At 34.9% G+C, this 26828-nt stretch overlaps 3 protein-coding genes across 4 annotated transcripts; 2 read left to right on the forward strand and 1 right to left on the reverse strand.

The window, feature by feature from the left end:
* Positions 1-774: 774 nt before the first annotated feature.
* On the forward strand, positions 775-4829 carry LOC124830937 (putative galactinol--sucrose galactosyltransferase 2). Its single transcript, XM_088107885.1, has 13 exons — positions 775-1194; positions 1551-1822; positions 1927-2017; positions 2114-2254; positions 2360-2467; positions 2550-2669; positions 2756-3166; positions 3258-3399; positions 3492-3559; positions 3665-3799; positions 3899-4110; positions 4217-4305; positions 4404-4829. The coding sequence occupies exons 1-13, from the start codon at positions 1016-1018 to the stop codon at positions 4683-4685; spliced, it is 2250 nt and encodes a 749-aa protein (XP_087964011.1). The 5' UTR covers positions 775-1015; the 3' UTR covers positions 4686-4829.
* A 4479-nt stretch (positions 4830-9308) lies between these two features.
* On the forward strand, positions 9309-11627 carry LOC124830936 (28 kDa ribonucleoprotein, chloroplastic-like). Its single transcript, XM_047304806.2, has 4 exons — positions 9309-9832; positions 9947-10048; positions 10842-11126; positions 11331-11627. The coding sequence occupies exons 1-4, from the start codon at positions 9377-9379 to the stop codon at positions 11397-11399; spliced, it is 912 nt and encodes a 303-aa protein (XP_047160762.1). The 5' UTR covers positions 9309-9376; the 3' UTR covers positions 11400-11627.
* Positions 11628-20092: 8465 nt separating this feature from the next.
* LOC124830938 (protein-L-isoaspartate O-methyltransferase 1-like) lies at positions 20093-22703 on the reverse strand. 2 transcript variants are annotated; one of them, XM_088106269.1, is made up of 5 exons: positions 22472-22703; positions 22214-22264; positions 21859-22129; positions 20910-21074; positions 20093-20537 (listed from the first exon to the last, which is right to left on the reverse strand). In XM_088106269.1, the coding sequence occupies exons 1-5, from the start codon at positions 22667-22669 to the stop codon at positions 20287-20289; spliced, it is 936 nt and encodes a 311-aa protein (XP_087962395.1). In that variant the 5' UTR covers positions 22670-22703; the 3' UTR covers positions 20093-20286. The 2 variants fall into 2 exon arrangements, with proteins under 2 accessions (XP_087962395.1, XP_087962396.1); XM_088106270.1 differs by lacking the exon at positions 22214-22264 and having other exon boundaries at positions 22472-22702.
* Positions 22704-26828: the final 4125 nt, after the last annotated feature.

Consider the following 26828-nt stretch of genomic DNA (forward strand, 5'->3'; position numbering starts at 1 on the left):
AAGTTTCAAAAGAGTTGGTCATTGATGTATAAAAATTATTATTTTCTTTATACTATTCCATTTTGAAAATTTTGTATAAAAGACAACCTAAAAAATGATGGATGCTCACGGGTGACAGCAAGGGTCAAGTCTTACAATATTAAATTGGTACATTGAGTGTATGAAACCAATTTAATGTATCAATCGAACAACAATAGCATAATCAAATTACTATACAATGTATTTTAATACCGTCGACACTTATCACAACTTTATCGTGTCCGTCATAACTTTAAAAAGAATAATCATTATAATTCTTTACTAGTTTTTCATATCTTAAATGGTTGTTTACAATTTGATAGTAAAATCGTGAGAAGAAGAGAGGAACGAGAGAATGAGGAAATATAAGTCGGTCTTTCCAACGAGTGAGATCAAGAGATAAGTTTTAGGTGCAGGGGTGCAGGTCTTTATAATATGCATGCATTGATGCATTGATAGGTGCAGGGGTGCATGTCCTTACATTATTCACATTGGAAAATAATTATAAAGCTTATTTAAAAGATTTCAATGCTCATTTAATCATATTTTTTAAATTCTACGTATAAAAATTTCTCGATTCAATCCACTTTATTGTTTAACATAATAAAAATATATTTAGTTTTTGTAGATTAAGCTGACTCATCCTTGACGAGGCAAGATTAAACAAAGGCTGAGTTGTTAAGGACCGACCTTGAAATTGCAACTTGTGGTAATTTTCAAGTTTTCGACGTTCAAAAGAAAACAAGATATTTCATTCATAGGAACTTAGCTGTTCCTCTCTGTCAAACATATGATGTCTGAAATGGATAAAATTTCGTACACAGCACCACTCTGCAACTTACCATAAATTGTTGCCAAACCTTACTACTTCAAATTCCAACCTCTTTCATTCAACTCATTCGCATTCTCAAACTTCGTTACTTTCTGCTTCGTATACTTTCTGCTGTTTCTGCTATCTGATCAAGTTATCACTCCTCTTTAACCTCTGTGTGTCAACATGACTGTGACGGCGGCGCCAACGGTGAAGGACGGGTGTCTTACGGTGAGGGGAAAGACCGTTTTGTCCCATGTCCCCGGAAACGTTGTTGTTTCTCCGGTTGGAACAGAGTCCGCGTTCTTGGGTGCAACTTTAACCGTTTCAAGTTCTCGTCATGTTTTTGATCTTGGAATTCTTCAGTGAGTCTCTGCTTTTATTCGCCTTTTTCTTTGCTTGGCTTTCTCACCTTCACCAGAAGTTTCTACATTTGTATTAAACGTCTATGATTATGTTGACGTGTTATACACCTCGTTGAGTGTTACTGATTTTCAATAATTTTATAAACTAGCAAAGTCTAAATTTATCAGAAGAGATTATGTTTGTGTGTATAATTTGTTGGCTTTTTTTTTCTTCTTTTTGGTAACTTTAATTCTGATTGTTCGTTAATAAGTTCTGATATATTATGATTGTGTATTATTAGTTAATACATGAAAAATCTGCACCAAAGTCTGAGAGTTGTTTACTGAAACTTACTGTGGAAATAAAAAAAACGCAGGGGACATAAGTTGCTATCTTTGTTCAGAGTAAAAATCTGGTGGATGATACCGCGTCTAGGGAGATCTGCCAGTGATGTTCCAATGGAAACTCAATTGCTGCTCCTGCTAGCAAATGAAGAATCTGCACTTGAGGATGAGCCTTCTTCTGACTGTGAAGAGCCAGCTACGGATAAAAATTGCTACATTCTCTTCTTGCCTGTTTTGGATGGACAGTTTCGCGCAACTTTACAAGGAACTCAATCGAATCAGCTCCAGTTTTGCATTGAAAGTGGTAGTTAATTCAGTTTTCACTATTTCATTTCCTTCCCGTTATTATCATCCTCAGCTCGGATATTTAAAAGTAATGAGTATGACTTTAGATTTTTAATGCTGCAGGAGATGCCAATGTTCAAACTTGCCAATCACTAGAATCAGTATTTGTAAATTCAGGGGACAATCCATTTGAGTTAATCAGGGATTCAATCAAGTATGCTTCTTGTTCTAGAATGTCCTTAGTCTCTATCTGCTCATTTGCTTAGAAAAGAAGTCAGGAAATGTTAATTTTATATTTACCATGACATAGGATATTGGAGAAACACAAAGGGACTTTCTGTCATCTCGAAAACAAGAGTATCCCTGCACATCTTGACTGGTTTGGATGGTGCACTTGGGATGCTTTTTACACTGAAGTGAATCCACAAGGAATAAAAGAGGGCCTTCAGAGGTATACTGCATACGTACTACTTTTTTAACTAAGTACACCTATTGATAGATGGCCAGAAAATTTTGGAGATATCGATGACTGAGGATTTTTCCTTTTATCAAACAGTTTCTCAGATGGAGGTTGTTCGCCAAAGTTTATCATCATTGATGATGGATGGCAAGAGATCCTCAATACGTTTCACAAAGAAGGTGAAGCAGTGATCGAGGGAACCCAGTAAGTTCTCTTTTCAGTCGAGGCCGCACGTTTTCTCCTCCATTTTCTTAGTCATTTGTTCACGTCTTTTTTGAACTGTTAGGTTCGCAACTAGACTAGCAGACATCAAAGAAAACAAAAAGTTCATCTATTCAGACTCTGACAATTCTTGCAGCAATCTCCACGATTTTGTTGACTATATCAAACATAATATGAATGTAAAGTAAGCTGTCTGATCCCATAAAGATACCATGCTATGATTACATTGAAACTTAAGAACTGACCATGAATACAATTGTATACCTTTAGATACGTTTACATGTGGCATGCTTTAGCTGGTTATTGGGGAGGTGTACTCCCATCATCAAATACAATGAAGAAATATAATCCAAAGCTTGCATATCCAATTCAGTCACCGGGTGCCACAGGGAACCTTAGAGATATAGCCATGGACAGCCTGGAAAAATATGGAGTGGGAATCATTGACCCAGAAAATCTGTATGACTTTTACAATGACTACCACAGTTACCTTGTCAGCTGTGGTGTGGATGGAGTCAAAGTAGACGTCCAAAATTTGATAGAAACGTTGGGTTCTGGGTACGGTGGTCGTGTTTCATTGACCAAACGGTATCAAGAAGCATTAGAGGAATCTGTAACAAGGAACTTTAAGGATAACAACCTTATTTGCTGCATGTGTCACAACTCGGATTCAATATACAGGTTTGCATCCTATCTAATTAGAGGCAAGTACAATCCAAAATTTTGTTTGAATCCCTTTTCTGACTAGTTATTTTACATTCACAATTTTCAGTTCAAAGAAGAGCGCAGTAGCAAGAGCATCTGAGGATTTCATGCCAAGAGAACCAACATATCAAACCTTACACGTTGCCTCTGTCGCGTTTAACAGCCTTCTTCTGGGTGAGATATTTGTGCCAGACTGGGACATGTTCCATGTAATATTCCTGTCTCATTGCTTGTCCAAATCTTTCATGAACGAACATATTAATGACTCGCTTGATATGATTTATTAATGATTCTATTTCAGAGCAAGCACGAGACAGCGGAGTTCCATGCTGCAGCAAGAGCAATTGGTGGCTGTGCAGTATATGTAAGGTAAGGCATCAAATCATATTAAAGTCTAGCTCTCCCTTCGAAACCAATTTCTTAACCATATAAAAAGTTTGAAAAAAATTACTTATCAAATTTGTTGCACTACAGTGACAAACCTGGCAATCATGATTTTAAAATCCTCAAAAAGCTAGTGCTACCTAATGGATCCGTCTTGAGAGCAAGGTTTGCTGGCCGTCCTACTCGAGATTGTTTATTTGAAGACCCAGTGATGGATGGTAAGAGGTAAGTAACATGTTACTATCTGTCTCTCAAGAATTTTCTGCTTCGCTTTCATTCTTTACTGAGCAGTGAACACGCATATCCCTACTCACTATTTTGCAGTTTGCTGAAAATTTGGAACTTGAATGCACTGACCGGGGTGGTAGGCGTTTTCAATTGCCAAGGAGCAGGAAGCTGGCCACTGAAATCGCTGGAAGCAGCACCTTTTCACATAACCATTTCAGGGAAACTGAGACCCCTTGACGTTGAATTTCTTGAAGAAGTTGCGGGAGAAAATTGGAGTGGAAATTGCATAGTATATGCCTTCAATGCAGGTGAAAACTCCTGCATCAATTAATCACATTTCATTTCCTTTTAGAACCTAACACACATTCATTCCTCTGTAAATATGCCAAAACTAACTACTGTACAATACTTTAGGCTTGCTTTCCATGGTTTCTCTGAGAGGAAAACTTGAAGTGTCCCTGGATACACTTCAATGTGAAATATATACAGTATCTCCAATAAGGGTAAGTACTCAATAGGCCTACTTTGCAACCTACATTTTGTGAAAAACCATCTTTACTAAGTCTCTAATGAGAAAGAGTGTTCATGTGTGTCTAAACAGGTGTTTGGTCATAATGTGCACTTTGCACCAATAGGATTGCTTGACATGTACAATTCGGGAGGAGCAGTAGAGGCCTTGCACTGCAACATGGATGTTGCACAGTGCATAATAAAAGTCAAAGGCAGAGGTGGTGGCCGTTTTGGAGCCTACTCCAACGTTAGACCAAAGCTTTGTGTAGTGGACATGAAGGAGGAGGAGTTTTCCTACAACCCTGAAGATGGATTATTGACGTTTAAGCTTGATGGTGAAGGCAATTCAAGGGATATAGAATTTGTATACTGAGGTGGCTATATAAACTCACAAAGTAAATGTATTCCGATTCCTCTTCAGAGACATCTTTCACTCACCTAAAACTGGAAGTAACCATATACGGAATTTTGTTGTAAGAAAAAAAGGAGTTGCTTAATTTTGGTGTTATACAATTCAAAATAGAGTAAAGGTAATATAACACCTTCACATTCATTTAACACATTTAATAAGGTTAAAATAGTCTTAAAAGAATGAAATTTTGTAATTTTTTCAAGAAAAATGGTATCATGACATACTTTTACATTCATTTAACATAGAGTTTAAAAATAAAATGATTATAAAAGTGTGAACTTTTGTGTTTTTCCAATAAAGAAGAGAATAAAAGATAAGAAAGAATAGTATTAAATAAATATAAAAAATTTAAGTGTGTCATACAATATTTTTCTTTTTTTGAAAAAGAAGAAAGTAAAAAATAAAAAGTAAAGATGAATAATGAATTAAAAAATTATGTGTCATATATATATATATATATATATATATATATATTTTTTTTTTTTTTTAAATATTAGTGTAAATTGAAATGGTCTCACTCTCTATGTAACATTTGTAGGTTTTTTAACACGAATGGGAAGTTTGTCCATTATTTACTGGACGATTGACTTAAAAGTTATACTGCAATAATAAGTTATATGGGAGTCCTAAGTACTTCTAAATTAAAATCGCATAAGTTGTATGGATCCTAAAATGTGAAATCATTATATGTTTTAACGATTTTTTTCAAATGTTTTGAACTAAGTCGTTATAAATGGTAACAATTTTCAGTTTAGAAGATGTTGTCTACACTGATTGGTGACTTTAAATTCCACTAAAGTTGTCGTCTATGATAACTTCAGTTTTAATGAATTTTTTATAGTTATTTTATATATAACCAAATATAAAATAATTTTTTAATAGATATTCATGCTTTGAACGTGGCAAAAACTTAAAGAGAAACTAAGAGCTTGAACTTTGCTTTAACACATGAAATCTTACTCAACATTTTGAAAGGTTTCATCATTGTTAAACTTTGAGTTAATTTGTATTTTAAATGATTAAGAAACATAGCTGTCAAGTTGGGTAGCTTTAACATTTCAAATTTAAATGAAAGTTCTAAACAATTCTTAAATACATTTTAATTAAAACCAACAAAGATTAAAGAATGAAAATTTGCTTAAAATACATGTAACACCACAATTACAACTCAAACACTAATTAACTACAATATCAAATCTTCAACACGTCCATAATCAAATCCAAGTGGTTGGGCTTAATCAAGCTTACTTCAATCTTTAATCTTCAAATAACTTTAGAAGGTAAATAATTTGTTTTTTTGACTAAGAATATTTTTCTCTAGAAATTCCCAACACTCATCATATTACACTTCATTCTAAGCATAAACAACACATTTTAAATGAGACTTGCCTTGCCATTCTTTATTTATATCATTATGTTTACCATGCCTTCTATTGATAAGATTATGTTACCATTTTGTGACTCAAACATCATTTGGTTAAAGGAGTCAAAACAGTTAAATAAAAATATATTTTTATCTTATTTTTAGGAAGATTTTATGCATTATTTAATTAATTAGATTTTATGCATTATTTAATTAATTAGATTTTATGCATTATTTAATTAATTAATTTAGAAGATATTTTTCCAAAGTTGGTTACAAATGATGTAGTATAAATATTTACTGTTTATGCTCAATAAAATGATCAGTTTCCCTTCTATTCTTTTGCCTCTTATACGGTAAAACCACAACAATTGGTATCAAGAGCAAAAAGGATCTTACGGGATCTGTGATATAACCCACAAACACCTACCACCATAAAATAGCCACCACACATAAGATGGAATCTCAAACACCCTTTACTACCGTTTCTATACCTGTATTTGATGGACGAAACTATCAAATGTGGGTTGTCAAAATGGAAGCATATCTAGATGCTAACGATGTGTGGGAAGCGGTAGAAGAGGACTATGAAGTGTCTCCCTTGCCAGATAATCCTGCGGTTGCTCAAATGAAAAATCACAAAGAAAGGAGGCTTCGAAAGTCCAAAGCCAAATCAATTTTGTTCACAGCCGTATCTCCAGTCATTTTCAACAGAATAATGACATTGAAAACGACATATGAAATCTGGAAGTTTTTGAAGGAGGAGTATGAAGGCAGTGAGAGAATCAAAGGAATGCAAGCTTTGAATCTGGTTTGAGAACTTGAGATGCAAAGGATGAAAGATTCGGAGACAATCAAAGATTATGCAGACAAGCTTCTCGACATTGCAAACAAAATACGTCTTCTTGGCACTGATATTCCTGATTCTCGAATTGTTCAAAAAATACTTGTAACAATTCCAGAAAGATATGAAGCCACATTGACTTCCTTAGAGAACTCAAAAGATCTTTCTACTATTATCTTGGCAGAACTTTTGACTGCACTTCAGGCTCCAAAACAAAGAAGACTCATGAGAGAAGAATGTCATATTGAAGGGGCTTTGATAGCTAAATTTATGAAAAACAAGGGTAAGTCTTTCAACCACAAAAATGATAGCAAATCCTTTCATGTTTTTCCATCATGTCCTTTTTGTAAGAAAAACAATCATCTAGAGACGAAATGTTGGTGGAGGCCAGATGTGAAATGCCATAAATGTGGACAATTAGGGCATGTGGAGAAAATCTGCAAGTCATCAAAGATACAAGAGAATGTACAAGTTGTTGTTGAAGAGGGTGAAAAAGAAGATCTTTTGGTTGTTTCTTGCTTTGCCACTGCAAGATCAACAGAAAGTTGGCTAATTGATAGTGGTTGCACGAACCACATGACTTACAATAAAGAATTATTCAAAGATCTTGATGCAACCTATAACACAAATGTTAGAATTGGAAACGGAGCAAAAATAGCAGTGAAGGGCAAAGGAACCATTGCGGTCAAAGGTTGCACAGGTTTGAAATTAATTACTAATGTTCTATACGTTCCTGAAATTGATCAAAACTTGTTGAGTATTGGCCAACTTCTAGAGAAAGGTTATAAAGTTCTATTTGAAGATAAAACCTGCATGATTAAAGATTCAGATAACAAAGAATTATTCAGAGTTCGAATGAAAGGCAAGAGCTTTGCTTTGAATTTGATTGATAAAAAGCAATTTGTTATGCACAAGGTTGAAGACAATATGCAGGTACAAGGGCTCCCCAAAATAGAAGAGAAATCACCCGTATGCGCAACTTTGCAATATGAAAAACAAACAAGGTTGTCTTTTCCAAAAGACAAATCTTGGAGAGCAACAAACAAACTGCAGGATGTCAATGAACCTAAAAGAACCCCATCTCTGAATGACAAGAAAGTAGAGCTAGTGGGTGTTAAAGTTGGTGAAATTCAAATTAAACCAGAAAAATTAGAGGAAGAAAAGCATCCTAAGACAACTCTTCCCGAAGCAGAAGTTGAAAATGCGGAAAAGCCAAAAGAACAACAACAAGTAGATGAGAAAATTGCAGAAGATTGTAAGGACGTGCAGACTAAGCAAGAAATTGTGACCGGGACTTCCAAAAGTGAAGGAACTTTAGATGATACGATCAAGGACGAAAAAACTTAGCATATGCTGATTTTGAGTCAAGGAGGAGATTGTTGGGATTTTGTGACTCAAACATCATTTGGTTAAAAGAGTCAAAGCAGTTAAATAAAAATATATTTTTATCTTATTTTTAGAAAGATTTTATGCATTATTTAATTAATTAGATTTTATGCATTATTTAATTAATTAATTTAGGAGATATTTTTTCAAAGTTGGTTACAAATGATGTAGTATAAATATTTACTGTTTATGCTCAATAAAATGATCAGTTTTCCTTCTATTCTTTTGCCTCTTATACGGTAAAACCACAACAACCTACAAGTTTGATTCATCACAAGTTTTCATTAATTCATTATTGACTACATTTGGTTGACATAATATTCCATGGAATCTTGGTCAAGCATGGCCATTATTCAATTTTGACTTCTAAGATACTACAAATTCACTTTTGTTATTCTTTCTAACTTTTCAATGTGTTCTGTAAAATGTTTCATATTTTTCTAATCATGTTGAACTTTGAGGTTTTCACGAGATCTAAACATTAGATGTTAAAGACACCTTATTCTATTATTTTTCTTCTTAGATATATAACTTTCTTATTCTTCTTACCTTTCGAATGTGTTGTGCAAAATGTCCAATATTTCTCTAGTTGCACTAACCTCTTAAAAATTTCACAATATCTACACATTGGATGTTATATAAACCTTATTCTATTATTATTATTTTCTTAGATACAACTTTATTTCTTTATTAAAAATAATCCATCCTTCACTATTTTAATAATTTCATGAAGACCAATAACGACCTATATTCTCACAAGCCACTCATCACAATTCTTCCCATTTAATATCAATAAAAAAAAAATGAGATTTGGATGTTATTTGAGAAAGTCATACTTACTAATAAAAGTCCCATAGTTATTGGATAGAGATATAGTAATACTCTCCCACTTGGGCGGCCCATATGAAAAAAAAGCCCACATGTGTTATACTTGTGAGGTTTCGGCTTGTGTATGATATTTTAAAAGCATAACCCTTCCCCTGTTTTTCTTATCCTCAGACGCTCTTGTTGTTTTTGTTGTTCTTCTTCTCTTGTTACAACCCCTTCACCGTTTCTTACATGTCTATCACTGCCACTGCGTTCAAGTCTCTCACCATGGCCGATTCGTGCCTCCTCTCTTCTCCCTCATCCCTCTTTCACAACATAACCAAATCCCATGTTTTCTCACCTCCTTCCAAACCCCTTACACTCCAATTCTCATGCCTCAATTCCTCCCCCTCGCTCTCTCTCTCCCTCGCTGCACGAACCCACCGTTACCCCGTCCTTACCCACGTCGCCCAAACTTCTGATTGGGCCCAGCAAGAAGACAACACCGCCACCTTACCGGACCAAGAGGAAGAACAAGAAGGGGGTGGCCTCCTCGATTGGGAGGTCGCGGGCGAAGGCGCGGAAGATGAGGGTTTCGTGGAACCACCGGAAGAGGCCAAGCTCTTCGTCGGGAACTTGCCTTACGACGTTGATAGTCAGAAATTGGCCATGCTATTCGAACAAGCCGGAGTCGTCGAAATCGCCGAGGTTCGAAAGAGAGAGGCTTGTTACCCTCTCAATTTTCAATATCGGTTTTTGTTAATGTTATTTAGGGTTTAAGAGTGCAATGAACGTGTGGTTGCCATTTCTTTGTGATTTTAGGTGATTTATGCCAGGGACACTGACCGGAGTCGTGGATTTGGATTTGTGACGATGAGTACTGTTGAAGAAGCTGAGAAAGCTGTGGAGAAATTCAATAGCTATGTAAGTTCGTATCACTTGTTTTTTATTCTGCTGTTAAATGAGGCAGCTTGGAATTGAAAAGTTTGGTTTGATTTTCTATTGAGTACTTCGCGTTCAATGCTTGTTTATTTTATATATGTGGTTGTTGACTAACCAGTGAGGAAAGGGTCTTGCTATGTATTGACTCCTTTTTGTTTTTATCTCTTGTGAACTCTTTTGTTGTTGTGATATAAGTGTTGCAATGGTGTAAGTGTATTGGAATAATGGAGAAAAAAAGAATGGCTGGTGTTACCTGGCTGTGTGGACGATTTGAATTAAACCCATATGCATTATATTATGTGTGATTATTGTAGCATTCCATGCACCCCCATTGCTAAATAGCAACAATATGGTTATGATCAATTTAAATTGTCTGTTTCCTCTATGCGTCACAAATCTTCTTTTGTGGCTGCACAACTTGTGTCATAAAGATGAGGTGGCTTGTGCCTGTGTCATTTTAATTCGTTATAAATATATATGGTTACATCTTGAAGTTCGGACTCCCATTCAACTATTTGTAGTATTTTTGTTTGTTAGCCAATGACTCTTCCCTGAATCAAATGCAACAGAACCTTTCTAAGTTTGCTCTTGTCACATCTCTTGCTGCTATGAAAGCTTTGTTGCTTTGTGCGAATAAGTTTTTCTAAGTGATCCTTCTGACAAGTCAAAAATGTATCACCCACAGGAAAAAGAATGAGGATATTGTCATTGATGTTTATTTCTAAATAATTTTGGTATGTTGTTCTTTGAATCTTATTCATATTATCTTTGACAGGATTATGATGGAAGACTGTTGACTGTTAATAAGGCTTCTCCGAGAGGAGCTCAACCTGAACGCCGACCTCGTCGTAACTTTGAGCCTGCCTTTTCTGTCTATGTTGGTAATTTGCCGTGGGATGTTGATGGTACCAGGTTGGAGCAAGTTTTCAGCGAGCATGGTAAGGTTTTGAGCGCTAGGGTAGTCTATGACAGGGAGAGTGGTCGTTCACGTGGCTTTGGCTTTGTCACAATGTCGGATGAGTCAGAAATGAATGATGCTGTTACTGCTCTTGATGGTCAGGTATTGCTCAAGTTCTTTGTTAAATTATCAATGGTTCCATGCATTGGTAATTAAATATGCGGAAAGCTGAACGGTACAGGATTGTAATGGGCTATGTTCACTAGTGTGTGTGGTTTGAGGGCAGGGTGAAACAATATAGTAAATTGGCTACTTTTACAGTTTGTTTTTGGATGATTTTCTGACATGGTGGTTTTGTAATTTCAGACTTTGGACGGAAGGACAATTAGGGTGAATGTTGCTGAGGACAGACCCCCCAGGCGTAGCTCCTTTTGAGTGGTACCCCACGTAGTTCCCCATTTCAGCTGCTGGAGTTCTCTTGCATTTTTTTTAATGGCTGAGGATATAGTGACAATTTTCTTTGAAGGAAATTCCCCTTCGGGCGCCAGTTTCAGATTAGATTTATTTGGTTTGATATTATTATGAATGTGATGTCCAGATGAAAAGGAAGTTGTAATCCTAACTTCTAAGATCTTGGAAAAAATGTATACTATGTTGCGTTTTTGTCTGGGGCTAATATGTTAATTTATGAAATGAGAAAACGGGAAGAGGGGAGTTCTGTGGGGACTATCGTAGAAATGCTTTGTTCGTTTTAACTAAATATTCAAACTGAACAAAAAGCATATTATTTCCAGTCACCGGACACGATTCAGTTCACCCAGCTTATAATAATTTACGTTTGGGTGAATCGAATGCGGGTGATGATTTTTTGACTTTAATCATTGATGTGGTTCCTTGTAAGTTTCAGAACGGTTTCGTTGTTCTTTTCTAATTGATTTCTTTTTCTTATAAATGAAAAAACATCTGCAGTATTTCAAAGTAATGGAAGAATGGTTTTCTTAAAGAATGTGCTAGTACTCCAGAAAAAAATATATCAATTGTGATTTTTTTTAAACAAATCCATTTAAAAGAAATTATGTAATAAAGTTATTTCCACTGTAATTCTCAAACTGGACCTATTTGATTATTATACGTTGAGAATTTGGCTATTCTTAATGTAAAACAGACTTTACTTCCTTGCTTTTTCTAATTTTCAAAATAATAAAAAATTGAAAAATCAGGCAAGAATCTGATTTTTGGAAAACTGAATTTTGGCCTATTTTCTGCCACGAGGGTGAGTACTTTGAGAATTATGTTCTTATCTACTTTGGTGGCATATAGATTTAGAATTTGATTTTTGTGGACCGAATTCCTACGTGAGAAGTACATGAGTTTATTTTGAAAATTAAATTGGGATGAGTTTATTTGAGGGTTTTTTTAAAATAGATATATTTTTGAGAAAAAAAAATTGTTCGATTATTCCTAAAAAGAATTAAGTTACTATGTAAGCCTGAATTCAATAAGGATTGTTAATGTAAGTTTTTGCATCACAAAATAATCATTGACTTCTTTGAAATAATTATAAAAGTTAATACATTTATTCTATATCACAGTTTTTCAGTAAAAATAAAAAAAAAATTATATTACAATTTGGTCGATGAAAGCCAAAGATGATCCGTATATACAAAATATTATACAGCATTATATCTTCTATTTTTCGTTCTAAAAGATTGTTACTGAAGTTTAGTTCATTGGATTTGAAAATGAGTATTTGAGTGAATAGTATGATAGTCTATATTTTAAATTATTTTTCATTTATGATGATTTTCAAATAGAAATTCACTTTTTAAAAATCAGTTAGTACGTTTAATATGTTGTGAATTTTGTGGCTTATATTGAAAAATATCGGTTTTGATTGTAGTGGATGAACTTTGCTTCTTGATGAACATTGCCTTTGTGGTTAATTCTTTATCATAAGACTCGGGAAAATGTTTTTCTTTAAATGGTTTTGGTCAAAACGGTAAAGAGTAGTGTCGTCCGCAAGTCTTGGATCTTGGACCGCTCCTAGTATGTTTCTAACTCTATAAATAAAGTACCTCGATCATTCCAATAAACATACAAAAAGAAAAATTGAAGTTTTTTCTTATCTTTTCAAAGAAATATTATTTCATGAGCTTCTCCTCTTGGTTCTTCTTTCTACTCTTATCCTCTTTATCTTAGGCTTTACTCTTCTCCAAAAAGAGATTTTTTGCTAGTTCTATATCCTCAAAATTTTTCAAGAAGTTTTTGTTGTATCCTTGCACAACACACCACATATAAGTTCTTAACGACAATGGATCTACATGTCTTGAAAAAATTTTGTTGGTGATTATTGTCAGCAGTTTTACAACAATTTTAATGACTTATGGTTGACATCAACAACCCAATCCCAAAGAATCAAAACATTGTTTCCGAAATGCAAACAGTCTTCACTAAACCATTCCTAAATGTGTCAAAATTTGAGATATTCTCTAGTCATAACTTTTGGCGTTAACAAAAACGTGTGTCTACCCTTTTAGACATGTACAAAGTTGTTACTGCTCTTTTATCTCCAAAACCTGACTCCAGTCCCCTTTCAAATTCAAAACATGTTGAAGATTGGATTCATGCAAACAAAGTATGTCGACATACTTTACTTAGTACACTTTCTAATGATTAGTTCTTATAAGAAAGCAAAAGACATTTGGAATTTGTTGATTCTCAAGTACACTACTGAATATGTTGTTAGACAAAGGTTCATCATTGAAAACTACCACTTTTGGGAAATGAATGAAGATAAGGATATAAACTCTCAAATAAATGATACCACAAGTTGCTTGAAGATATCAAAATAGAGAATGTCCTTCTACTTGATGAATTTGTTTCAGAACTTCTAATCAAGAAATTGCCCCATCTTGAACTGATTACAAACAATAGTTAAAACATAAACATAAGCAGATGTCACTTCCAAAGCTCATCACACACATAATTATTGAAGATACCAAAAGAAAAGAGTGTGTTACTGCAAGGGCCAAAACTTCGTCTGCAAAAGCAAATACGTTAGAAGACAAACATGCTCCAAAATGGTACGAACACAAACATGATCACAAGAAAAAATAATTTTCAAAAATCCCGTCCGAACAAATCTAACCCCACTTTTAAGAAGAAAGGAAATTTCTTTGTTTATGGAAAGTCAAGCCATCATGCACCACACTACAAGTGCAAAGCAAGAAAACACAATCCACCTTGGACAAATATAGTTCAAGGAGATGATATTATTGTTGCGGTCGTTTCACAAGTAAATTTGATGACCAATGTGAGTAAGTGGATGGTAGACTCTGGTACTACCAGACATATTTGCGCAAATAGAAGTGCGTTTACCTCCTATTCCAATGTAGGGGATAGAGAAGAACACGTAACACTTAGTTATTCCATGACAACTTCTATTATGGAAAAAGGGAAAGTTCTTATCAAGCTCACATCTGGAAAGACTTTGGCCTTGAGTGATGTGCTACACGTACCATCAATCAAAGTTAATTTAATCTTTGTAGCTCTACCAGGAAAAGTGAGAGTTAAAGTGTCATTCGAGTTTAACAAGATTGTAATGGCAAAAAATAATGTTTTTGTGGGAATGAATATTGTGATCAAAGTCTCTTTATATTGAATATTTCTGAAATATTAATGAATATTGTTCTTCTGCTTATATTATTGATTCATATGACATGTAGCATGCTAGATCAGAACATGTGAATTCCTCATATGTTTCATATGTTATGAATTTACAACAATTATGATTAATTAATATGCATGATAAACAAAATAGTAAATGTGACAATGTGTAAAATCTAAAATAACAAAGAATGTTATTCCATAGATTTTTGAACTGAACTCATACAGATCTAGCTGATTTAAAACAAACCATGTCTAAAGACGATAAAAATTATTTTGTAACCTTTACAGATGATTATTTTAGATATAGCAAAGTGTACTTAATCAAACATAAAGATGAAGCATTTGATGAAATATACAAGAACAAAACTAAATTAGGGGACATGGGGGGTTGAGGTGAGGGTTGAATGGTGTTTTTCAAATTCTTTTCACAAAGCAACATCTAATAATTTATAAGGATAATGTGCATAAGTTGCAAAATGTTTAGATGTTGGCTTTTAATGAGATAAATGAATGGAAAGCGTTTTGGATAGCAAAGCAATAAACCACAAATTTTTATACTAGTTCATTCAACACGAGTTACATCTAGTTCTCCCTTAAGAGGTTCCACTAATATATATGCAAGCGTTACAAAAGATGGTATCTTGGAAATTTTGAATAATCCTCTTACAATGTCATGGCATTGTCGTTTGAAGATTAATCTCGTACTTGCATGTCCGCATTTACTATGCCATGAGATTGCATTGCCTTTTATTGACATCAGGCATGAGACACTTTAAGCATGTAGTTCATTTATATGTATCATGTATAAGTTTCCTTCTCTACTTATAGTAAATACTAGTAGACTCTGATTGTTTAGGACTTTACATTGGCATTTTTCAAATGTAACATTATATTTGTTGTCATACAATTGACTTATGCTAAGAAGATTATGTTTTAGGCCATCTACTAATAAAATATTATCAATATAAGGGGAAATGTTTATGCCTATTATTTTGCCTGTTGATTTTCATCGAATGTGACTGTTCCTTCCTTCTATCTCCTAGGGTCTTAGAACATAGACTTTTTATCTGTCATGTATCACGAGCATGCACTATCTAGGTACCATGATTGAGGTCTCTTTGCGGTCATCAAGCAAATATGCAAGAGAGATTATTTTTCCTTTAGGTACCCATATTTCTTTGGCTCTTGCTTTGTTAGTTTGATTCATTTTTATGTTTTCAAAAGCTAGAGCATTGATATAGCTTTCCTTTTTAGTTTGAACAAAACAATCAGTTTTAACATTGAATGTACTATAAGAGTTATTGTCATTAAACCATAAACCACATATGTCAAACGGATATCTACATCTTCTTACTAGAAGCCCTAAGCAATCATTTTCTTCAAATGTTCTATTCAACACTTTGTGAAAAGTGTCATTTTCTTGTTTAAGGAGTTCGATACACCTAACATTTCTAGCAATTGTTGTATTCTCCACAAGCTTTTAATTTTTTGAAAGAAGTTTTTCATTTTCTCTTTTCAAAACAATTAGCCGTCATTCTAGGTTGCTACTTTCCTTTTGCAAATTCTTTATACCATCATTAGACAAAGTTAGTTTATTTTTTAAAACTTCATTTTCTTTTCTATTTTGTTTTCTTTTAAGGTAAAAAGCTTCTGACAGTTTGAAGGAATTTGAGAATAACACATGTGTAAGTCAGTAAAATATACCTTATCATCAGAGTCGTCTAACGAACATTCTTCATCATCTGCCATTAGGCATATTGGCTTCCTCTTCTTCTTCTTCAGATTCCGAGAAGTCTAGATCCTCCCAGGTACTCATCAGCGCTTTTGTCTTTCCTTGTTTATAAACACTAGGTTTTCCTTTTATCTTCTAAGATTAGGACACTCAGATATGAAGTGACCTAGTTTCTTACATTCATAACACTCGATGGGACTTTCTTTCCGTTGATCATTTATAGAAGTTAATCCAGGACGTTTTCCTTTCTTCCATCTCCACATTGAGTATATCTTCTTCGAGATGAACGATAATTCATCTTCTTCTCCTTCTTCCATGGAATCTTCTTCACTCGTTGATTCTTTTAAAGGTTCTTATTCATTTATGGGAGTCCTTTTGACAGATTTCTAAGCCTTCAACATTATGTTTTTCTCCTTATTTATGATTCCATCTTGTTGAAGCTCCTGCTCATATACCTTAGGATTCCAACAAGTACCTCTAAGCTCATCCCATCAAATTTTTTTGAGGTTCCGGTGAGTTGTAGTCTCCATTTTCTAGGAAGACTGTGAAAATTTTTGTCAATGTTATCAAAATTATCAAAAGTCTTACCCAACGATCTTAACTCATTTAAGATCACTTGAAATTGGATGAACATGACTTGGATGTTTTCATTGTACTCATGTGTTAGCAAGCTCAACTTATTTCTTTTAACTTCATTTGAGCCTTCATATATGATAACCAGAGTATCCCACATCTTCTTTACTCCTTGAATGCATGTACTTTCTTGTATTCTTCTTGAGACAAAACACACATTAGCGAGTTTCGAGCTTTGGAGTTAAGTAAACACCTGCGGTTTTGATCATCAAACCACAAGCTTTTCTGCAAGGGATCTCCCTTATTATCAAGAGGTATATAGTTACCATTTTCAACTACATCCCACATGTCGATGTGGTAGGATTCTAAGAACGCAATCATTCTTTACTTCCAATAGTCAAACTTTCCCCTTGAACAGAGGAGACCTGTTGACAACAATATCCTTCATTTTCCATTGCCAATTAGGATTGTTTCCTTAAGTTGTTGTTAAGAACTCACCCTTGAGGTAAGCTCTAATGTCAACTGAAATATACAATGGTATTTTAAAATTCTTTTCATAGAGCAACATCTTATATTGCAAAATGTTTCAACACTAGGTTTTAATGAATTAAGTGAATGGAAAATAAAGGAGAATCTATCTCTCAGCCTCATTATGCCTAAACAAGTGGGATCTTACTACATTTGATGAGTTTTTCTAAACCTGGAATTTCTTATCCAGTAGATAAACTGAGTAGGTACACTCAATGTCCAAATCAGGAACACTATGATGCACTTACAAGGCTTATGAGATACTTAAGAGGTTCAATGAATTATTCCATTCAATATAGTGGATTTCTCGTTGTACTAGAAGGGTACAATAATTCTGACTAGATTTCTGATATAGATAAGACAAAATCCACTAGTGATTATGTATTCACACTAGAGGGTGGTGCGATTTCATGGAGATTAGTAAGACAAAATATTATTGCAAGATAAACAATAGAATGAGTTTGTTACTCTTGAGATAATTGATAGGCTGAGTGGTTGAAAAACTTTTTAGCAAACATTTCACTAGGAATGAATGAAATCAACCCCATTGGTGTCATTGCATTGTGATTGTCAATCGAAAATAGCTATAACTAAAAACAAGAATTATAATGGAAAGAACAAACATATACAATTGAGACACAACTTAGTGAAGTAGTTGCTAAAGAGTGGAACTATTTTCATTATGTGAAGTCAGAATGAAATTTATCAAATCCTCTACTAAACCCTTAGGAAGAAATATGATCTTACAAGATCGAGGGGAAGGAGATATAAGCCACTTGCAAACAAACAAGTGATGATAACCTAACCTTTGTTATTAGAGATCGCATGAATAAGGTTCATGTGAGTAAAAACAAGTCACTTATTAGTTCTGATAATACTAACTTGATTTTTAAATCAAATATGTTCCTATGGTGTGTGTGAAAGTGCTAGAGACTACATTCTTGAGAAGTTAAACTTTGTAATTAAAATTTTATGTGGTGGAAGAATTTTAGTTTAAATTTTTTTTAATGATTTTCATATCCCTTATGGGTAATGTATGATCTGTAGCAAATACTTAATGACATAACCTATATGAGTGTCAAATGAGGCCGCTTGTATGAAATCTTGGCATGATCTCTAGAGCACTCATGAATACCAGACACACGTATGGCCTAAACAACACAACACAACGATAACAGTAAGGATTGTAAGGGTGTATATTGTGATTGATAAACCTCTTATACATGTTAAGTGTCCTTGGTTCATATAGTTTGCAATACCAACTATATTATGTGTTAAGTTTCTCAAACTAGGATCGGTTCATATAACTTACTATACCAACTATGATGCATTATATCTCAGAAAACCGAGGATAATTCTTTTCTTTCTCTTTCTTACAATCTTTCTTTATTGTCTTTTGCAATATGTAGGGATTGTTGTAAATTGTTTTTGCTTATATTGCAAAAATTGCTTTCGATTTTAGTAGATGAATGCTGCTTCTTGATGAATGTTGCCTTTCGTGCTCAATTTTTCATTGCAAGGCTCAGATAGGGTTTCTTTTTGAACAATTTTGGTCAAAATCGTAAGGAGTGAAGTCGTCCATAAATCTTGAACTTTGGATCGTTTTTCATATATTTCTAACTGTAGATAAAACACCTCAATCGTTCCACTAAACACACAAAAAGAAAAGAAACTCTCTTCTCCTTTTAAAGAAATATTATTCCACTAGCTTTCCCTCTCAGTTTTTCTTTCTTCTCTTATTCTCCTTATCCTAGGCTTCACTCTTCTCTAAAAAGAGATTTCTTGCTACTTCTGGATCCGCAAAATCTTTTTCGAATTTTTTTATTATATTATGAAGAACTTGTGCAACAAACTACATATAAATCTTTAAGGATAATGAATCTACACATCTCAAAAAATCTACATAACTCAAGAAATTTTTATTCGTAATTTTGTTAGAATTCTTACCATAATAATGAGTATAACGGATAATGAAATCCGCAAAAATCAAAGTGATTTAATGAATATAAGTAAAACCTTTAATTAAGTACCTCATCTCATGTGATGTTTAATGTTGAAATTGAGTCAATTCTTTTAAGTTAGCTTTCCTAAAATATGCACTAAGTGATTTAATGAGTCAAGTGGAACTTTTAATTAAGTACCTCCTCATCAGAGGTTTAACGTTGAAATTGAGTCAATTTTTTTATTTAAGTTAGACTTTCTTAAAATATGCACTAAGTAAAAGATAAGTTGATTTAATTGATCGTGGTTAATAAAATCCGTTAAATTAAATCAATGATAAATATATTGTAATTGTTTTTCTCTGCTCTTCTTTTTTATTGCAGAAAATTTGAATCCTGCTCTATTGGATATAGTTTGTATAATCTAGTAATTATAAATTCAGAGTCTACTATAACTTCTTATTTCTCAAACGAATTTTCAAACGTTTATTCGTTCATAGGCAAAATGAACCCCAATCTGTTTTGTTTTCACGAGCTGGTGAAATAGAGTCGTTCTTCATGCCGCCGGGAGAATATAAAAAGTTCCTGTCAAACATATTTAATAATTAATCACTAAAAAAAAAGTAAAAAACCTACTTAATATAAAAATTATTATTAATGCACGTCATGAATATGAATTAATCGAGTAAGCAGAATACGAAACTTTATACTATACAAATTCTACCCGCATAAGGGTGCATGTTCCAAGGACTGATATCTGTAACTGTAAGCCTTACAAGATTCAGGAAACTTTTAACTGTACAAATTCTAACAGTATGTGTTCATCCAAGATCCCAACACTGACATCTGATATATTAGTATTCAGTATTTTGGCTCCATTTTAGTAAGTTCGCAGTTGAGCTTCTCGACTAGTGAGGGGAACGTAACGAACAGATATCTCAGTCCGGACACTGATAGAACCATCAGAATTCTTATCCACCACCTTTAAATCTTGCAATATGTTTCCAACAGGAATCACCATTCTACCTCCAGCCTTCAGCTGGTCAATGAGTGGTTGGGGAATTTCTGGTGCTGCTGCTCCAACGTGAATGGCATCATAAGGTGCAAACTCTAGCGAACCTTCCCTCCCATCTGTCAACACGACAGTTATCAATCCTCCAATCCATAATCCCAACTACATGTTTATTTAACTGGTCAAGAAATAATCAGGCAATTGTAGTAGATTCATAAGATTCCATTGTCACACGGATGTTTCAGATAACAATAGCAAGGACAATGCTTTTGGATCAACTCCCCTTTAATCGACTTAATAACATCAAAGAAATTGCAAATCCTAGAGAAACAGGTTATGTTTTCACCATTTGACAGAATTAATCGTATTCAAACTATGGCATTATGTCTCTAAACTCTATGGTTGAAACAAAGATTGCATTAAATTATTGTATTAAAATGAAAAGATACAGTATTTCAGATTCAATTGAAACAGAACTTAAAAAATCATACCACCAGCATGGATAGAAAGGGATCCATCAGTCAATTGTGTGGCAGCAGCACTTTTCTGAATATTCTCAATTGAAGAAGAAACCAATTCAGGAATATGCTCTACACCAACAGCACGGCCTTGGGGTCCAACCATCAAGGCAAAGCACGCCGTCAGATACCCCGTTCCTGAAAACAAGTTAAATTTGGAATTGTGAACACCAACTAAAGTTAAAAATGTTAACAGCCAAAAAGACTGATAAACAGAAGAGTTGATTTATGTAGCCGGACGTCATCGATCCACCTAGAATTGGGAATAAGTAAATCAATAGGGAGAACCTAATTCTAAATGCCTTTCAATAAACACTGTCACAGTTCTACATCTTCACACTATCTTTCTCCTGCTATGCCTGTAGAACCCCTTCAAGGAAGTAGGGTGTGGTGGAGCTTAGAAAGTACGCTTCATCCGCGTTTCATGCAATCCATCCATTGCTCAAGATATAATATCCACTCTTTTCAATTGACCATTACTACATTATAAACAACTTGCACAACATGTTATACCGTTTATTTTAATAATCAGACTCATTAACACGAGCCAATTTCACACTTTTTACCTAGGGAAGTTTATGCCTCATTAACACGAGACAGTACTTCGCACTTTACCTGGGGAAGTATATCCCTCATCAACTATTAGTAAGTGGGTTTAAGCCTAACTCAATCCCACAAAACCGACCGGCTTGTAGGGTGAGGTTTGCACCTCACTTATATATTATAATTTGGCCTTATCTCTAGTCGACGTGGGACTTCCAACATCAACAGCAAATCAAACACACAAATAGTTATGGGATACCAAGAAAAATTCCATTCACTAACTAGCAAGCAACTCCAACTTCTTTTGAACGTGTTCGAATAAAATTATTCAAGTAACTAATTTTCTAATTTGATTATAATATATTCATGGAGCATATACCAGAGCCAACGTCCAAAGCACGCATCCCAGGCTGCAACTTATCCTCAAGCAGCTGAAGACACATGGCATGCATATGCGGGGCAGATATAGTGGCATTGTATCCTATGGCCATGGGACTGTCATCATAAGGCTCAGCTCCATCAGGTACAAACAACGCTCTGTCAACTTTCTCCATTACTTCAGCCACTTTACTTGATGTGATCACTCCACATCGCTGCAACCTCTCCACCATCGCTTTGATCTTACTCGTGCCACTCACAGGGTAAAATCGCTGCAATTCAACACAAAAAATTGGATTCAAAAATTTTCAGTCAAAAAACGAGAGAACATGATCAAGGAACACAAGTAACAATACCATTTGGTTATCTATCATTTCTCTTTTCTTTCTCCTCTTGGTAAGAGGCCACTAAGAAAAGACAAAGACCAAATTAAAAACTAGAAACCCAAACAGACAAAAGAAAATTGAGGTTGACACACTCGCCATTTCTGAATTTTGAGAACTGTATTTCTGCAGTTTATTGCTAAATTAAAAGAATACTCGGCCTGCTTTCGCTTGGAACAAGAGAATTGCGAAAAGGAAAGAGAACGCGTGGTTTGAATAAACTATTATCACCTTCATCCTAAGGAAGAGTGTGTTCCCCGTGAAGAAATTAGGGTTTTGGAAGAAAAGATTGGTGATGGCGGAGAAGCTGGAAGAGTGCGGTGGAATACAACGGTGGTTGGAGAGAGTGCGTTTTGTTGCATAAGCAGCATAATAGTTGCAACCATAAGCCAACGGTGAGAAAGGGTAGTAGTGGAAGTGCACGCTCATTTTCTTCTTTTCTCGCTCTTTCTTTTCACGCTTTTCCCTCCACGGGCTATCGTCATATATTACCCACACGTGTCAGCCCATTCCTCGGGCCCGGCCCACACGTGAACAACTATAATGGTTTGCGTTTCTTGTACATTCTGGATCCCTTGCGGTTATGTTGGTCCCTCACAGTAACATCACGTCTCCTATATTCTATAAATTTTAACAAAATGTTAAATAAACTTTAACTAATTCTATTAATTTAAAATATTCTTAAATACAAATCTGAACATCATATTTATGCATAATCTTAGTTTTACGTTTATTATTTATTTAAATAAATAATATGCTAGCATTTTGTTGAAGTAGTGTAACATCCCAATATACAGTAATTACCATAAGTCAGAATTAATTACAATTAACAGTAAAGTGAACAGTCTTTACAATTAACAGAAAAACACGTTTCAAAAGCCGAACGGCCTTGATACAAAATAACGAGTGTATCATAGCAACAGGAATTAAATCAGAACGAACGGTTTTACAAAAGAAATAACCGAACGTCCTCATAAACTAACATTTACAATCTAAACATCTACGAGCGCTCTAATCAAAATGAAAGAACGACGTCCTACGGCTCCGCTTTCACTTCCACTTCAACTAAGTTTTCTTCCTCGATGACGTCCTCTAGAGTGGCCTCGCCTTCTGCTCACATCCACACGGATGATCATTGCAAGACAGGACGAACGTACAGATACGATGGACAACACAAGGAAAACGAAAGGGTAAGCTTATATAATTTAAGTTATACATCATCACATACAATAAACATATCATTCCACACAAGCACATAGTTTTCACATATAACAATCATGTAACATTATATATATATATATATATATATATATATATATATATATATATATTTATGACGACCGTCCGGACTGTATGATCTGTGTAGTTACAAGCGTCCTTGCACTCGAGTGATGTAATAACCGGGATACACCTAATCAGCTGCCACTCGAGGTTAGTCCGTTCTTACGTCACCCATGTTAACTTATGGACTAAGGACCTCCTGCCATTCACACGCATGACTTACCCTCTCTACGTGAGAAGAGTAATCACTGAATATCAGGATGGACAGCGAGTCTTAACTTATCCACAGTCATACTTTACCAAATTTAATATTTAACATATCTAAGACGTTCCTCCTTGGAACGCTCGTTCAAATCCCATACTCGTATAACCATTTAATATAGTGTTCGAACATCTTAACATTTCATATTTATCACATTTTCATTCTATGTTTCACTCTCTTAATAAAACGAACGTTCAACTCTCGGAAGGAAGAGGACGAATGTTAAAACCAGATTTAGCGGGACCCAGTAATGATCAAAAAGACTCCAGAATAATAAGACCCTTTTTCAGAATATTTTAAGTACCAAGAGGTCAGGTTGACTCAACTTGTACGAAGATACATCAAGATAAATACTTAACTACATTAGGAACTTTTTGTTTAAAAGGGGAGGCTGCCAGTTAATGACCGAACGCGCCAACATTCATTTACTAAGTATTTTGGACGAACGCGATTTACGTTCGTTAAGGAATCAAAAATAAGGACGAGCGTTCGGTTTAAGACCGAACGCTACATTAAAGCGAACGCTAGGTAGATGACCGAGCACCAATCATGACGAACGCTTGGTATAAGACCGAGCGCTATTTAGGACGAACGCTTCGGTATAAGACCGAGCGCTATTTAGAACGAATGCTTCGGTATAAGACCGAGCGCTATTTAGGACGAACGCTTCGGTATAAGACCGAGCGCTAATTTGAACGAACGTTCGGTATAAGACCGAACGTTACGTATTTTAAAGTTTATGGTATTTATATATAGCTGAGCTGAAACGAACGCTCAGACATTCAAATGGGGACGCTCGTTCTCGAGCGGAGTTCTTTCCAAATAAAAGAATTCCAGTCTAAGTTATTTCTAGGAAAAACCGAACGGTATAAGACCGTACGGTGACGAGCGTATTTTATCATAGGAAGAGTTTATCATATCCACATTAATTTACATACTATACAGCTTTCTTCACATTAATAAATCCAACTATACTATAGTCATACATCTTTCATACGAGTCCAATTCAACATGCATTTCAACCAACAGAAAACATATTCATACAGCACAACAGGGTTCGTTCATGCAGATCCAGAACAGCACATATACATATATTTCATACAGACAACCCAGATCATGCCTTCATAAAATCATACAAGTATAAATTAAATATATAAGCTTCCCTTACCCGGATCAGTATGCGAACTTCCTAAAGCAAGGTATGGTGCGTCCTCTAACAACGTTCTACCCTCAGTTTTACTAAACACTTTCACTTGATCTAAACACCAAAATCAGAGATGACTCAGATATAATTCATGCATGAACCCAAAACTTGTTTTCGCATGAAACCCTAATAGACGAACTACTAGAGAAGAGTACTTACCAGCTCAGATTCTAATTCTGTTCGGTCCAGAATAACGTCCGTGTCTCCGAGAACGTTCCTACGGTTCTGAAATGAAATCGGAGGAGAAAGGAATGAATTACAGTAGAGAGAAGGTGAACTGGTTCTAGAGAGAAGGTGGAGAAAATGGAGAAATCAGTTTTGAGGAAGAAGGTGAATGCATGCAGAGAATGGGAAGGAGTGTTTTCAGAAAATTAAATTCTCTTTCCCAAGTCAAACGGACGTTCATTCACACGCGGACACCTGTCTTCCACTACTGATTTTTAGAAGGTTCCAGCATGACACATGGCAGATGGGTGGCAGAGAGTGTGAGTAGATTTTTAATGTTCTGAGTAATGGCATGGGTGCGTTTTTCAATGCTTGGCAGAGTGGTTTAATCACATTAAATCTGATTGGACAGGTGTTTTGCAGAGTTAAATATCTAGGGTCTTACAAGTAGTTTAAGGTTTTAATTAATATAATATTGTTGAATTTTTCTTATGCAGTGAAATATAAGTTCATTTCATTGGGATGGTAAATTACTAGTTATAACATTTTAGCATAATAATTTGAAGGTATAATGTCTCCTTAGGTCCCTATTTTCGCTCAGAATTTTAAATAGGTTTCCTTTTTATTCGGCGTCTCAATTGGGTCCTTATTTTTGTAAAATTGAAATAAATAGAGATCTTCCGTCAAATTAGACAAACAACGTTTAAAATGGTGTTATGTGACATGCTGAAGGTATTGTTTTAGATGACGTGACAGTTTGTTCATAATTGTGACGTGTATTTTATAATTTCTGAATTAAAAAATTGAGGGCAAATTGGGAAAAAGAAATTAATGGCAGCTCCTTTCCCTGCAACTAAGGAATGCGAAATTAGGGTTCGTGAAAAAAAAAAAGCAGCGATTTCGTGGCAGTCCTTTCTCTACAATTGAAATCTGAGGAAAATTGGTAATGGTTTTTCCTTTCTTCTCTTTGGATTTTGAAATTTTCTTTTCACTTTCCTGTTAATTTCTCACTTTGCCCTTTTTGATGAAGAGATTTATTCTTATACGCTGCGTCGTGGGTTCTTCGCTTGTTCGCAGTTGTATCGCAGGTTTCGATGTCGGCTTTCATGGTGTCCACGAACCCAGGGGCGCGTCGGAGGTTGGTGCTCGTTGACGAGAGGAAAACCGCCACCAACATAGAGCTCCTCACCAATGACATCGCCGCCTCCCCCGCAGTCGCGACTTCTGGTGAAGGTGCCATGGGTGTCGGGCACGACCTTAGCCACCACGAACCCTAATACAAAGCTCCATGGGCGTCGGACACTCATTTTTGATCGATTGGATATTGGTGTTTGTTTACACACCTCTTGCAACGCCGATATTTTTTTATTTATTTATTTTTTCGTTTTGTTTTGTAAGTTTGGTTTCGATGGAAGAACTTTATGCAATCTCTGATTTTGTATCGTTGAATGATCGTGTATGCTATTTTGGAAATTAGCATGATTGTTTAGTTGTTCGCAGATTGTTATTACCGTATGGTAACAATGATCTAGGCATGATTTGGGGCTTTTGATAATGAATCGATTTTATGATATTTTGGTATCAAATAGAAATTTGCAATAAGGAACGAGTTTTCTTCCATTTGAGGACTTTGATTGTACAAAAATGAGAGTGCCCGACGCCCATGTGCCCAAGTG

The sequence above is a fragment of the Vigna umbellata genome, chromosome 2 (genome assembly GCF_029865625.1).
Source record: "Vigna umbellata cultivar VRB3 chromosome 2, Vumbellata_1.0, whole genome shotgun sequence".
Classification (NCBI taxonomy): domain Eukaryota; kingdom Viridiplantae; phylum Streptophyta; class Magnoliopsida; order Fabales; family Fabaceae; genus Vigna; species Vigna umbellata.